General features: G+C 44.0%; 1 protein-coding gene across 3 annotated transcripts in view; it reads left to right on the forward strand.

Moving 5' to 3' along the window:
* The window catches only part of RBFOX1 (RNA binding fox-1 homolog 1), a 2,041,748-nt gene that overhangs the window by 1,998,949 nt on the left and 26,481 nt on the right, over nt 1–16,318 (forward strand). Inside the window, exon 17 of one of the 3 annotated variants that reach the window (XM_081966090.1) lies at nt 7,589–7,641. The exons of the other annotated variants lie outside the window; for them this stretch is intronic. Within the exon in view, the coding sequence (XP_081822216.1) occupies nt 7,589–7,641 (53 nt within the window). The remainder of the gene's footprint in view (nt 1–7,588; nt 7,642–16,318) is intronic. 3 annotated transcript variants of the gene reach the window in all.

Here is a 16,318-nt window from a genome sequence, read left to right on the forward strand (position 1 = left end):
CCATTCTGAATACCCATTGTCTTCTGTATGTTATCTAGGGCATCCAGCCAACACTGTATGAATGTCCCCACATCCTATAGACTTGAGGTTGTGTCCTGGGATTGTCTTCAGACAATGCACTCATTTTGCTATAGCTGTTCAACCATGGGTTAGCATGAGACTCTGCATGCCAAGACATGCTGTATTCCCAAGATAAGATATACCGTAAGACTGATATCAAAAGACTGAAGACATTCCTGGGCATGCAGGCTGAAAATTTAAAAAAAATGGCTGGTGGCACGGTCCATTTCTCATCATTGTGCACCTGAGATTCATCCATCTCTTATTGCCTGTGCAATAAATTATCCATGCCACACACCCTCTTTATTTCTCTGAGCCATTAATCACTTACCTCCTCCTTCATTTAAAACTATACAAAACTGTACTGTTTTGAGGTTAGTTTGTATATCTGTGTTAGTTGGTTGAGAATGCCAGCATCACATCAGGAGTGAAATCCAGCAGGTTCTGACGAACGGGGAGCGGAAATTTTGAGTAGTTCGGAGAACCGGCAAATGCCACCTCTGGTTGGCCCCAGAGTGAGGTGAGAATAGAGATTTTGCAGTATCCTTCCCCTGCCACACCCACCAAGCCACGTCCACCAAGCCACACCATGCCTACCAAGCCACGCCCACAGAACTGGTAGTAGAAAAATTGAATGTCATCACTGCATCACATCCTATCTTGTACCTCCAAATGAGCTTTCTCAAAGGAGTCCATTGGTTTGGGGGAAATGATGAGATGGATTTGAGTCTGACAAAGAGAAAGAGAGAAATTGTTGGGTAGAAGAAGAACTAGCCTAAGTTCAGAACTGGGTAAGGCAGTTTTCATAAGAGTAAACTGGAAGACATCTTTAAAAACTCCTGCTCCTGCCCATGGCTTCCCAGAAGAAGCAGGTAGAAGAAAGGTGATGTTCCTAAGTTATTTTAAAGTACACAAGAAATAATGGGTGGAAGCTTGTTAAAGGTAGATTCCACCTAGATGTAAGAAGAAATTTTCTGACAGTGAGACCAATGCAATAGCTTGCCTCCCAGAGCTGTGGTGCTCCATCACTGGAGGTTTCAAAAAAGAGATTGGAGAACAATTTGACTGGGATGGTATAAGGTCTCCTGCATACATGCATCCTACATTTGGACTAGAAGACCTCCAAGTCCCTCCCAGCACTGTGATTCTATAGTCTCCAGCAGGGGTGAAATGCTATCGGTTTGGACCAGTTCGCCCAAATCGATAGTAAAAATGCTACTCGTTCACCTGAACCGGTAGTTTTTAAAAAATGCTACAGGTTCACCCGAATTGGTAATTTCAAAAAATGCTACCGGTTCAGACGAACCCGTTTTTCTGAAGATCAGCTGTGATGCAAGATTTCCTGCTTTCTAGCTACCGTATTTTCAGAGTATAAGATGCACCAGAGTATAAGATGCACCAGAGTATAAGATGCACCAGAGTATAAGATGCACCAAGGTTTTGAAGAGGCAAATTAAAAAAAAAGTTTTTGCACTCTGCCCACCTCCCAAAAACAGCCCATTTTCTTTCTCTCTCTCTCTCTCTCTCTCTCTCTCTCTCTCTCTTTCTTTCTTTCTTTCTTTCTTTCTTCTTTCTTCCTTTCTTTCTTTTTCTTTCTTTCTCCCTTCTCTCTCTCTCTCTTTCTTTCTTTTTCCTTCCTTCCTTTCTTTTTCTTTCTTTCTCCCTTCTCTCTCTCTTTCTCTCTCTTTCTTTCTTTTCAGCACCCCCACCCCGTGTTTTTGGCCCCGCAGGCTTCTGCTAGGAGCAAAAACAGACACCACCCAACCCCCGTGTTTCTGGAGAACCTGTAGTTTTAAAAAAAATGCTTTAAAATGCTTTTTAAAACTTTTTTTTAAAAAAGTTCCGACGATCCGCTATGCATCGTGCGATCGTCGGAACTGGGTTTTTAAAAACTTTTTAAAGTATTTTTTACTACTGGTTCTGCAAACCAGTAGCATTTTTTACTACTGGTTCAGGCAAACGGGCCCAAACCGGTAGCATTTCACCCCTGCCTCAGCGGTTTTACTCACCGGTGCTACAGTAGAAGGTAACTTAAAATGGGCGGATTTTTTGCACGCGATCACTGATCCGGTTGTTAAACTGGTTGCAGCCCACCCCTGTGTCTTTGTATCTCTCCCAGATTGCTACCTGCTATAACAAAGATGTGTTCACTATTTGTTAATGCACAACTCACATAGTATGGAATAGTTGTCTATGCATGAGTGATTAATTCATGGCGTCTGTAACATAAGGCCAGCTATAACCCATTTCAGGTTAGCTATTTCCCAACTCTCTTTCCCCCCCCCCCCAAAAAAAAGAAGAAATCGGCCCAAAACAAAATCCCAGGGAATTTTTGGAAGCCTGGATTAGTGTTCTCGCTTATGTTAATTTGCTGGTAATCAAATCCTAGCTAAGATCTTATGTGTTGACAGGAATCAGAAAACACTTTGATGTATCTTCAGATATTCCAACTGCACAGAATAAAATGGATTTTTTTTTAATGAGAGTAAGAGGAGAAATATATAAAAAAGTCCTGTTTGATATCAGTTTCAGATGGTTAAGTTGAGAAACTGGGACAGAGCCAATTATGAGAAATATGTTTCATTGCCTTTCAAAAACCCTCTGATCTGAAAATCTCTTTCTCTCCCCTCGCATTTTGCTCACCTATTGCACTTGAAAAATGTAAGCAACATTCACTGTAGTTGGACTGCAACTTATACCTTTTTTTTCTCCTTCTGTTCAGTTGTGTCTGATTCTCAGAGATTGCCTGGGAAAGTTCCCTTGGCAAGATTTTTCAGAAGTGGTTTGCCATCGTCTCCTTTCTAGGGCTGAGACAAACTGGCTTTGTGCCTAAAGCGAGACTAGAATTCACAGTCTCCCAGTTTCTAACCTGATGCTTTAGCCGCCACACCAAACTCTTTAACTTATATCCTTCTGAATAGAACAGAATAAAATAGAATTAAGAGTAGAGTGGAATAGAATAGAATAGAATAGAATGGAATGGAATGGAATGGAACGGAACGGAACGGAACGGAATGGAATGGAATGGAATAGAATAGAATAGAAATAAGAGTGGAGTGGAGTGGAGTGGAGTAGAGTAGAGTAGAGTAGAGTAGAGTAGAGTAGAGTAGAGTAGAGTAGAGTAGAGTAGAGTAGAATAAGAGAAGAGTGGAGTGGAGTGGAATAGAATAGAATAGAATAGAATTCTTTATTGGCCCACACAAGGAATTTGTCATTGGTGCATCTTATAACTTATATCTACCGCCATTGTAATCATTATTATTGAGTGAGTTCATTCATAGCACCTTGAGGTCCACACCTCAAACTGCACAGTTTTCTACATATAATTTGTCTGGGTCAGGAATATTAAATAAAGTTGGACTTTAGCTTATAAACTTTTTTCTTCTTGTTCAATTGTGATTCTCAGAGGCTGCCTAGGCAAGTCTCCCATAGTTTCTTTGACAAGATTTTTCAGAAGTGGTTTGCCATTGTCTCCTTTCTGGGGCTGAGAGAAAGTGACTGGCTTTGTGCTCAAAGGAAGATTAGTACTCATGGTTTCCCAGCTTCTAACCTGGTGCCTTGAGGGACACAGTGGCTTAGTGGCTAAGATGCTGGGCTTGTCGATCAGAAAGTCGGCAGTTTGACAGTTCGAATCCCTAGCGCCGCGTAACAGAGTGAGCTCCCATTGTTTGTCCCAGCTTCTGCCAACCTAGCAGTTCAAAAGCATGTAAAAATGCAAGTAGAAAAATAGGAACTACATTTGGTGGGAAGGTAACAGTGTTCCGTGCACCTTCGGTGTTTAGTCATGCTGGCCACATGACCACAGAAATGTCTTCGGACAGTGCTGGCTCTTCAGCTTTTAAACGGAGATGACCACCACCCCCTAGAGTCGGGAATGACTAGCATGTATGTGCGAGGGAAACCTTTACCTTTAACCTGATGCCTTAGCCACCACACCAAGCTGTCTTTCTTAACTTATATCTGGCACAATTGTAATCATTATCATTGAGTGAATTCATCCATAATGCCTTGAGGTCCACACCTCAAACAGGTTTTCTACATATTATTTGCCTGGGTTCTTCCATCTCAAGTTGACTTGGGGCAAGTAATGACTTTGGCTGCCAAATATATGAAGTGGTCCCTCTCCTCTTCCCCTGCTCTGCATGCACTAAATAGCTTTTTGGGGAAGTGGGCTTCCTGGCAGTTTCCACCAGTAAGACTGCTAGCCAACGTTAAAAAAACTAAGCTGCCATGGAATTCAAGTACATGCATTTGCAACCTCCACAAAGGGCTTCAGAATGCAGAGCCTGTCTCTGTATGAAGACATCTAGTGATGCAGAACTCATCACTTCACATGATGCTCTGTTTTGCTACTTGCACCTGTTGTGCTCAGTGTTCAACTGAATTCAACTGAGGTGTGTGGCTGTTGTGGCCCGCCAGTGGCCAGCAGAGTTGGACAATGAAGAGGTTGGGGAGGCACATGGGCCAGTGCTGGAGACTGCGGAAGGCTCAGATGAGGGTTCTGCATTGGAGGCAGAGAGGGAGCTAGACAGCAGTGAGGCAGAGGAACAGCTGGAGCCTGTTCCCAGTGTGCGCATGCGTAGAGCTGCCAGAAGACAAGAACAACTAAGAAAGCAAGGTCAACTTAAGAGTAAAGCCACACCTTGGAGGTGATTGGCCCCTCCCATAGGAAACAAAAAAAGAACAAACGGGGAGTGGGCTTTTGCAGGAAATCATTAATTCATTCAGTCGTGTCAAGAGTGGAAAGTTCTGTTTGTGATTATAAGAGATCTGTGCCAGGTTTGCCCTGCGTTTAGAAACTTGTTATCTGGCAGTGCTCCAAATGAGATAAGGTGCATGTGGATAAACATTCCTCTGAAAGACTGTTTGCTAAAGCCTTACTGACTGTGAATGAAAGGAATTCACAGTCGTGTAAATAAAAGAGATTTTGTCGGGACCAAGACTTTGCTTCTTGCTTTCTAAGGAAGCCTGGGTAAGCCACTGCATTGTTCTATTTTGTTGACCCTCTTGAGGGTTTAGCAAGCTGAAACGCTTTGATTTATATTAAAGGTGGATATATTGTCATCCCTAAAACTGGTTCTCCACCTACCAAATTATCTAACATCAATGGGACCATTTTAGTGGTGTGATATATTGCCTCTTCTCTCTCTGGACGCAATGAGAATATATCTGCTGAATAGAACTCTGCATTGGTGACAGGAAAGGCATCTGGCCAGTACTCACTCAGCTCTATTCAATTGCCTAGATTCCACCCTGCAAGGGATTATGGGGTCATTAAAAGGCCTTAAAGAAGTTACCCAATGTGGTCAGCAGGTGGGATTGAGTTCATGCATTGGTTACCGTATATTAATTGTCATTGATAGACCTGTTTTTACCATGACTTCTGTTGTATATGTGTTTGTACATGTATTTCTTTTCTTTTTAAACTTTTAACATAGTTAGCCACTCAGAATTATTATTTGGGGATGGGTAGCTATATAAACTGAATGAATCAATGAATCAATGAATAACTCAGCGAATTGAATATTTTATTTGCCCAAGTGTGATTAGACAAGTGAGGAATCTGTCTCCAGTACAGAATGAATGAATGAATGAATGAATGAATGAATAAATAAATAAATAAATAAATGAATCAACGTATGAATCAATGTATGAATCAATGAATCAATATCAGTCAATGAATCAATGAACCAGTAGTAGAAATCAAGTCATAGATAGCACTCAGTGAAATCTGGCAGGAACCTTGCCCTGGTCTTCCTTTCCTAGTCCGAGAGAAATTGTAAAATTTCAGTCTTCTTATCTCACAAACAAGATGTCTGCAGGAACATCTCAAAGAAGATGTCAACTTGATGAAGTTACCGTGTGCACAACGTCTTAACCAACAGTGTACAACCAGAAACATCCCATTTTGTTCTTAATAAGACCAGGAGCAAATGACTTACCATATTTTTGGAGTATAAGATGCACCTCCCCCCCCCAAAAAAAGAGGGTGAAAATCTGGGTGTGTCTTATATTCCAAATGTAGCCACCTAGGTTGGCTGGAGAAGGGGCAGGTGAAGTGGGCGCTGCACAGGAGATGTAAGACAAGGCAGCTCAACACTTAGCCTCCCGCTTCTCCAGACAACCCAGGTGGAGGGCAGTCAGCTTCTGCTCCTTGCCCAGGAGGCAGATCTGCGATCCCCGCAGCCTGGAACCGCCTAAAACACTCTTTGTCCTCCTCGATTGCGAAAATGGGATGCGCGTTCCTCCTGGCCAGATCCATCTCCTGTTCCCAGCCAATCAACTGCTCCGGTTGAATTCAGGCTGCAATAAAATGCTGAAGGTGACCAGTCCATTTGCTGCAAGGTCACTAGTCAACTTAATGCTGATGGTTGCTGGTAGGCAGAGGGAGAAACTTTTTTTCCTGTTTTCCTCCCCCAAAATTAAGGCGCGCCTTATACTCTGATGCGGCTTATATTCTGAAAAATACGGTAGTTGGGCGGGATGGTTGGGAATGAGGGTTCCTCTTCTAATTCGTCTCATTGTTTACGTTGCTTCGAAGATCTTGGTGGCAGCCGCAGGTCCAAGTGCCCCATGTGTGTGTTTGCCTGCCCTGGAGATGGCTTGGACAGAGCGCAAGAACAGCTTGTGTGTTGGCAGGGGTTTGGGATCGTGCGTCCTCCATCACCTCAGCCCTGCCCCTCCCACTGCTGCACATCTGCCGTACATTTCAGTGGTGCTTGCTGGGGGTTTCCAGGCTATTGTGCATGGTGCGCCTTTCACCGAAGACATTTCACTATCGCCAGACTCCCACTGGAATGATTTGCATGAGGAAATGATGAGGCATGATAATCCAGACTGGAGATATGGTTGCATAATAAATGGTCAATGATTAATCACCATCACGATTCCTCCTTCCCTTACTCTTTTATTCTTTCTTTCTTTTTAAGACAGTTTAAGTGTTCTGAGTTCCTCTCCACCCAATTTCATATCAACATCTGTTCTGCAGCTTGGCAATGATGGTATTATGAGGATATGTGGTGCCATATACATGCTTTGCAAAAAAAAAATAATCCACAAAACAAATTTTGTGTCTGTTTAGAAATACTAAAGACCCCCAAAGATTTTGCTTTTAGCATTTTATTCCCACCACTGTTTTGTTTTGTTTTTTGGGGGTCCAATAAACGTTGTTGGATTGCTCTTGCTGGATCCCTTTTAAAATTAGCATAGCTTGCCTTCCTTTGGTTGATGCAAATGTTACTTCGTTTCCAAAAAAAAGAGAGCATCTGAATTATAATTTAGCATAAGATCTTTGGTTTCCTTAAACTGGGAGTTCTCAGGCTAGACTTGTGCCTCTATTCCAGAGTCACCCTAATGTCTATCTTAGATATTCTTGAGTTAATGAGCTCTTCCAACCAGCTCCTCTCTACCTTCATGAAAAGGAAAATGTCTCCATCCCTTTTAACCCTTCTGTAAACATATAGTCAATTGGCAGCAAACCCATTTCCCAGTCAGCAAGCAGTATTGTGAATCTTATCTTCTCTTGCAGAAATCAATTCGTCTTCGTTGCAACCGATGAAATTTCTTGTAACACCTCGGCAGGTAACAATCATTGATACTTCTTGATGCATCCATCTGAGTCTCAATATCCTTTTACACATGCTGCAGTTAGTCACTAGAGAGGAACTCTAGCAAAAAAAAAACAAAAAACCAGAGATAAATCTTTGGAATGGTTTCATTCGGGTATAACTCCAAGCCTCCAGGCTTTGGGGCTGAAAAAATACATTAGCCTGTTCTGCTGATGTTGATGTTTTGTTTCGCAATTACGTAAGGGAGGAAAGGAGACATTTATTCTGAAGTTTCATGGAAAAGAAATAATAATAATCTAGTCAGCAATGAGGAAGGATGGGGAAGGAAGAGAGAGAGAGAGAGAGAGGAAATTGACTGGGGGAAAATTGATTGTCAAATTAAAAATATACCAGTCATATTGAACGTGATTATATCTCATGAATGAAGGCAAATATATATGTCCCAGCATAATGTTGTAGGATCTAATCTGGGTCGGTCAAAAGAACCAGAAGTTTCTGTCTTCTGTGCTTCTGGACTCATGCTGCATCCCATCTTCAGGGAATTCTCTCTAGCTCTCTAATTTCTCTCCAGCAACTTTGCTAGAGGGAAGTAGCTCCCTGAAGATGGGCTCCAGCATGAGCCTGAAACAGCGGTGGGTTTCACATCTTGTTACCACTGGTACGCCACATGTATGCTCCTTCCCCGCATGCACCCGGCCTCTAAAACATGCCTAAATAGGGCAGCATAAAGCCGGGGAAGGAGGACAGGCCCATCCGCAATTTCTGCTATTCATTTGGGCGAATCCGGTCCGAACCAGCTGAATCCGGTCTGAAAGCTTCGGAATACAAAACCTCTGGTTCTGCTGACCAACCCAGATTGGATCCTACATGGTTATAGTTCTCAAACCACTCACTGATAGCCCTGGGGCAGCTCACACCAAAACACGAATGGCAATTCTGCCATGCAAGCTATGTGGCATGTGTCTTTGTGCATAGTGTTGTAATGCCAGTAGAAGCATTTCTAGATTTATGTCATAACTTCCCAATTCGAATTTGGTCATTCTGCGGGCACTGCAATTTGAACCAGGCACATACTTAGAAGGGAGCACTTATCACTTATACAATACAGCCAGTGGTGGGATTCAAATAATTGAACAACCGGTTGTCTGCCCTAATGACCAGCTGGGTAGGCGGGGCTCAGTGGTCATGTGACTGGGTGGGCGTGGCCAACTCAACATCACTCACGTCAATGGGCGCTTCGCCTTAGCTGTTACAATGTCATAAGGGTTAACAGGAGGGGCAGTTTCTCTAAGAGCAGGGCAATAAAGATCAGGCTAGAAACAACACCAGGATGTGTTGATCCTTCCTTATAGGATTAGTCCTATAAAATGGGGAAAAAAGCAGAAGGAGATTTCTTCCAACAACTGGTTCTCCAGATAGCTTAGAAAGTTAACAACCAGTTCTCCCGAATAGGTGCGAACTGGCTGAATCCCACCACTAAATACAGCCACTAATGCAAGCGCCAGGGTTCCTACCAATTCCCCCCCACCCCCCAAAAAATATGAAGACTTTTACTCCTGCAATTCTGTCAGCCACCATGTTTCTATTAATTTTGTGCTGAAAACTGGCCTCTAAAAGTCTTCAAACTCTCTTTCTTTGGGGGAAAAAACACACAAAAGAAGTCCCTGTTTCCTATCAGCAGGCTGCAGGCTAGTGGAGAGGCCTATAAAAGATATTTACACTCATTCCTTGTCCTCCTTGTGCCTAAATAAGTCCAACACTGTATTTCACAAAAATTTCCTTCTTTAAAAAAAAAACTGAAAAGCAATGTGTCCTCCATTTCACTGAAGAATAACAGAGTTGGAAGGGACCTTGGAAGTCTTGTAACCCAGAAATAGTTCCGGATTAAGACATAGTCCAAAGCTGTAGAAATTATAAAACACATAAGCACCAGTTTTCTCAGTGTTGATTGGCGAAACAACCACAAATGATGGAGGATTCCTAAGATAGTTGCCTTCATGACTGTTCTTTCCACCAGCAGAAACACACCGACTAGGGCAGTGTTGGTGAAACTTTTTGGCATTGAGTGTCAAGACAAGAGCGTGCGCATGCACATGTGTGCCAGAAACCGGAAGAAGAGGTGCCTGGTGCTCATGCATGTAGCAGGAATATGACCTTCTAGTTTACAGCGTGCGCATGGGTACTGTCCAACTGATCTTCACACGCGAATGCCAGAAAGCAGAACATCAGGTGGCCGGTGCACATGCGTGCGCTGGAAACTGGAACAGCAGCCATCCGACCCGCACATGTGCACCAGGCGGTTGCTCTTCCAGTTTCTGGCACTCCTGCGCATGTGAAGACTAGCTGGCTGGTGCTCCAGAACCCAGAAGAGCAACAGGCAACAGGCTCACTTGCCCAGAGAGATGGCTCTGTGTGCTACTTCCTGCATGCATGCCATAGGTTCCCCATCACGGGACCAGGGGTGGTTACAGCATTTTTCTTACTGAACCTGTAAAAAGTATAACAGTTCAAAGTTCAGAACCTCTACATGCGTACAGGGATGGAGACGGGAGATCTTTTGTCTTGCACGTGTTTATTTATTTATTTAGGGAATTTATGTTATCGCCTATTCTCACATGGCAACTCAAGGCATCTTTAAACCCCATATAAAAACAATAAAATGAATAAAAGAAGAGTCATATAATAAATTAATATACTAAAATCACCACCTCTCCTGCCCCGGCAACACCACCTCACACTAGCCATTTAATGGGCTCCATCCCGCTCTGGGTTCCCTAGGCCTGCTGGCAGAACCAGGTGTTCAGCACCTTCCAGAAGAGTGTCAGAGTGGGGGCCAGTTTAATCTCGGGGGGGGGGGGATGATGTTCCAGAGAGAGGGAGCCACCACGGAGAAGGCCCTTCTTCTAGGTCCCACCAGGTGTATCTCCCTCGGGGATGGGACCCGCAGCATTTCCTGTTTCTCCGCTCTGATGGGTTGGGCAGATGTGACTGACAAGAGACAATCCCTCAGATCACCTGGTCCCAAGCCATGAAGGGCTTTCAAGGGGACAACTAGCCCCTTAATTGCACCCGGAAGCAAATCTGCAACCATTGCAATTCCCGCAGGAGAGGTGAGGCATTTGCCCACCGGGGCCTGCAGAAAACCATGCGGGCCACTGCATTTTGCACCAACTGGAGCTTCCAGATGCTCTTCAAGGGCAGCCCCATGTAGAGCACATTGCAATAGTCAAGACGGGAAGTGACTACAGCATAAGTGACTGTGAGTAGGGATTGTTGAGCTCCACCTTTTTTCAGCTTCAATCAGGGTTTGTGGTTGATGGAATTCACTACCAGTGGATGGGCCGCTGATTCAGCATCCTGCAAAAGAGAAGAGAAGACATAAGAATAAACTAAACACAGGCCCATTCCCCCATATGTTTCCTCCAGAGGAACAGTTCAGTCGTTGACTTTTGCATGCCATCCAAGCTGTAGAAATTGTAACAATTTAAGATGGGTAAGGGTGATGTTACTTGGTTGGAGTTGGGTGGTAAGCTGTTGCCGTAAAAATATCCCAATAAAGAGGAACATAGACAAACCACAAGCAATAAATCTTGCTTTAAGATCAGAGGTTTATTTCATGAGCAATTTGGAACATGAATAGCCGACATAGCAATGCAATTTCACAGCAAAACGTACACTATTAAACCATTGCAATGGGGTTCAATGACTTATAGCACATGCTGCAAAGATTGCTGTTGGGCAAAGGGCACCATTCTCATCTCAAGCCACATTTCTTATATCTTCTTTTTTACTGACGTATCATTCCATAGTTTCACTTCCTTGTTCTTTCCTACTTTCTTACTGACCGTCACTTTCTGTAAACACCTGTGTACATTTGAAGCTCTCACCCATTCGTTACTTTCAGTTCCTCATTTCCCACCATCTCATTCTTCCTGCTCTAAATATATCCCTACAAGTACATACTTTGCAGAAAATGCAGCACACGAGTCAGTACGTTAGAGATATGCCTGGTACATTTTGCAATTAGGTTAGTTTAAAACTTTGGTTCAGTGAGGCTGCAAGGCCATTCCTAGGCCCTATTACCTGCAACTTCCCAATGGATATATGTCTCTCCTTACATTATGAACCCTGATGTTCAGATGCAGAAAAAATAAATAAGACTAGGACAGAAATGGGCTGACTTCTTGATTTAAAATCAAACTTACGTGAAAAAGTTTAATGTGGCTACTGAAATTTTTCTAGCTCCATCTCCGGAGAGCTAAAGCAGCAAAAATTATGACTTCCCTGCCTATCAGCGAGAGAGGGTTGGTGTGTTTGACATTACAAAGAGGACTGCAGCAGAAACTCCGTGTTCTAATACCTAGCCCCAAATTAAGACAGTATTAAAACAGTGAGAACAGTCAATCAGTGGAACAGCTTCCCTCCAAACGTTGTGGGTGCTTCATCATTGGGGGCTTTTAAGAAGAGATTGGAGAAGCACTTGTCTGAAATAGTATAGGGTTTCCTGCTTGAGCGGGGGGATGTTGCATTAGAACAGGGATCCCCAATCCCTTGGTGTCTGCTCCCTCCTGGGTCATGTTCTATTAGTAACAAGGCCATGTGAACGGTGAGCCTGCGCACACATACATGCATGCAGCCAGGGGTGGGATTCAAAAATTTTAACAACTGTTTCTTTGCCCAGTTGATGGGTGGACTTGGTCATAGTGGGCGTGGCCCACCTGGCCTCCTGCACCATGTGTGGGGGGGACTTTTTGCCCTCCCAAGGCTCCGGAGGTGTTCCTCGAGCCTCCGGGAGAGCGAAAACAGCCTCCTCCTGGCTACGGAGGCCCTCGGAGACCGGAAATGGACCCATTTCTGGACTTCTAGAACTTCTGGGAGGCCCATTTTTTGCCCTCCCAGAGCTTCTGTGCAAGCCCTGCAGTTACCTGGCATCCAAAACAGGCCATGTAGCGACACCTGAGAGGAGCGGGGCAGAGCAGGTGGGACCAGCCAGTCCTTGCAACTACCGGTTCGGCGAACCAGATGTAAAATTAGCATCCAGTTCACCCAAACTGGTCTGAACCGGCTGAATCCCACCCCTGCATGCAGTGCAACCTGCACGAGCAGCAGGCTGGTGTGCATGCAAATGCATGCACAGCTCAACTTTCACAAGTTGAACTGTGTGTGCATGCATGAGTGCACCAGCCTGCCAGTCTCCTGGCCTGGTTCCCTTCTCCCCCACCTCCCTGTTAGGCCCCCAAACCGCAAAGATTGGACACCGTTGGACTCAAAGACCTCCAATTCTGTTATTCTGTTAAGATTGCCACAGCTGGATTTTCCAGCTTTTCTTCTTGTCTAGATAAACAGAAGCCAACTTTTTAGGTGAATGGATTAGTATGTTTGGCATTCCACTCTTCAGTCTATCTCAGTGGTGGGTTCCAGCGTCCTCCATCCTACCTTCCAGCGACGCCTCCGTGAGCCTCCGCGACGCTCCAGCTGCTCAGCGGAGCATCACGCAGGCACTGTACGCACCGTGCATGGAAGTGCTGAAGAGTTTAAAAACAGGTAAGGACGACGGGCGGGTGGGTGGGCCCTCCGGAGCACTGTACCGGAACGGTACCCGGTGCTCTGGGCAGGCACAGGTATGCCTGTACCAGGCTGTACCTCCTGCAACCCACCACTGGAGATTGAAGGAGTCAAAAAATTGAAGGAGTCAAAAAACTCATACTTTAGATGCAAAAAGAGGCATAACAATATCAGATAAAAGTAATAGCATGTGTGTGTGTGTGTGTGTGTGTGTGTGTGTGTACATGCATACATATATACATGCATACTGTATGTACATACACAAAGCAATTATGGAACTTGCTTTAATACCACTATATTCCCCACCCACCCACCCACCCCATAATGGCATTAATGTAGGATGGTGCCACAGAGAATGTTAATTCAACCAACCCCAAGTGGGCATTTTACTGAATTTTTAAAGCCTCTTATTCTAAGCTATCAGCCTTTTGTCATCAGTTGCCTTCAATCTTGACTTCTGAGGTTGTGAAAATGACCCTTAAGAAGGAAAGCTGATCCAAGTTCATTGTTATCCCCTTGGGCTCTAAGGCTTCTGAATGTGAAAAGGTAGGTTTTGTGGAAAGAGATGGAATAGCACATGATAGTTGAGGAGCTATGGATATTTTGGAACCTCCAATTCCCCCCCCCCCAACTACTCCAGGATCTATACCAGGGGTCAGCATCCTGCAGCTCTGGAGCCTCGTGTGGCTCTTTCATCCCTCTGCTGCGGCTCCCTGTTGCTCAAAATATGCATCACAACCACCAATGTGTGACAACCACCGGCATGTGATTTATTGAGCTTTTCAATCCCCAGTAGGCCAACCATGATTCAATCCAAGAAAAGAAAAGTTTAAGAAGAAAACATAATGTTTAATTCAACTACATATGTTCATTTTGTGGGCACTCGGGAAATAGTCAGGCGTGGGAAGGGTTTTGTGGCTCCCGGAGGTTTCCTTTCTGTGGGAAATGGGTCCAAATGGCTCTTTGAGTGTTTAAGGTTGCCGACCCCTGCTCTATACAAAGATCTTGCGACAAAAGGAATGTTGTAGTTTGGGAATGTTACAGCCACTGATGTCGAAAATAGAAAGTGCCATAAATAGATGGATTGGATTTAGTTCATAGAAATGATTTTTGTTCAACCTGAAGACCCCAATATATCTATTCCTGCAGACTTAAACATCCATTGTAAAAAAATTTACATTTCCAAATTGTGCCAACAAAGTTGCAACAATATTCTTTTGATATATGAACTGCAGTGGCGCAGTGGTTAGAATGCAGTACTGCAGGCTGATTGTGCTGCCTGCCGACTGCCTGCAATTTGGCAATTCGAATCTCAACCAGGCTCAAGGTTGACTCAGCCTTCCATTCTTCTGAAGTGGGTAAAATGAGGACCCAAATTGTTGGGGGCAAATGTGCTGACTCTGTAAACTGCTTAGAGAGGGCTGTAAAGCATTGTAAAGTGATGTATAAGTCTAGGTGCTATAGCTATCGGTACTATCACTATGCACCCACAAAGTAAGGAAACCCTCCTCTTTAAAGCCAGAAGAGAATTGGTGAACAGGATTATCTGCTTTCTCCTTCCCGGAATCTCAAAGGGGTTTTAAAAGTGGTCAGTTCAAGACTGTTATCCCAAACCAGCAGCAGTTGTGCTTAACATTTAAGTTGTTAGATCCTCTTTACATTATTTAGTGATGAGAAATTCCAGGGTAACCATACCAGTTTGAGTTTGCAGAGATAAAAGAACGATAGCAATTTATGTTATTTATGTATCATAGGTGTCTACTATACTACTTAATAGTATACTTGAATACTATTGATGTGAGGTACAATTACAATAATGCAATGTAGACTGTAGAATGCACACTGAAAATATAGGAAAAAACCTTTTGGCCTCCTTATATAGTTCAAAAATCCAGCTGTTCTTCAGGTTGGTGAATATTTAACTAGATGTGATGGTGACGAGCAGGAATCTGTCCTGCTTGGTGGATCCATAAATGGAGATCTACTTGTTCATCTTTAGTTGAAGTCCAGAGTAAAACTAAGCCAGGCCGCTTTAGGACTGCAGATTGCACTTAAATTAAGGATGGATAAAATTATTATTTGCAAAGTAATGTCATTGCTGCAAACATCCATAGGCTGCTTTTCCAGTCCTTCGTACACCATGCTGAAGGTTTTTTTTAAAAAAAAATAAGTAAAAAGGACTGCAAAACCCATCCACCCTTGTCCTGTCAGAACTGTGAGAAAAAGAAATTCTTGGAAGAAACGGAACATGTTAGCAAGACAGAAATATATCAATAGAAACCATAGAAATTCAGATAAATTGTACCGAGGACCAAGCACTACAAAGTTGCTTTAATCGGCCCACATTATTTCTATGTTTTTATCAATGGGTTTTGTAGTTCTTTCTCATAGTCTCTGGAGGTTTGGATGACCACCTGCAACTGTTAAGTCGGGTAGTTTTGTAGCATTGTAATATGCTCAGTGGCTAAGACGCTGAGCTTGTCGATCAGAAAGGTCAGCAGTTCGGCGGTTCGAATCCCTAGAGCCGAATAACGGAGTGACCTCTCGTTACTTGTCCCAGCTTCTGCCAACTTAGCAGTTCGAAAGCATGTAAAAAATGCAAGTAGAAAAATAGGGACCACCTTTGATGGGAACAGGGTTCCACGCACCTTCTGGGTGCTGGAAACGGGCACATTTCCTCCCTTCCTGAACTTAAGGTAGGCTGGTTTTTCACCCTCCCTGTGCCTCTGCACGTGCCCTGCACTTACCTGCATCCAAAACGGGCCGTGTAGGGACTCCTCGGAGGGGAGGGGCAGGGTGGGCTGGGCCAGCTAGGAATGGGATTTGGGGGGGGGGGGTTCTCCAAACTGCACAGAATCTTAGCTCGAGTTTCTCCTGAACCCCTGTGAACCCCCAGCAGCCCCTCCCTGAGTATAACTCCCTTTTTTTAGTGCCGTTGTAACTTTAAATGATCACTAAACAAACTGCTGTAAGTTGAGAACTACCTGTACCGATTGGCAATCCAAATTCACCTGCCACCATCAGGTCTCTGACCTCGAATTGGGTTGAATCTGGGAAACCTTTAAGCTGTGTCTACCTTCTTTGTGGGAACGCCAATAGAGATGTAAACATCTCTATCCAGGCAG

Source organism: Natrix helvetica (genome assembly GCF_964273705.1).
Source record: "Natrix helvetica genome assembly, chromosome: 13".
Classification (NCBI taxonomy): domain Eukaryota; kingdom Metazoa; phylum Chordata; class Lepidosauria; order Squamata; family Natricidae; genus Natrix; species Natrix helvetica.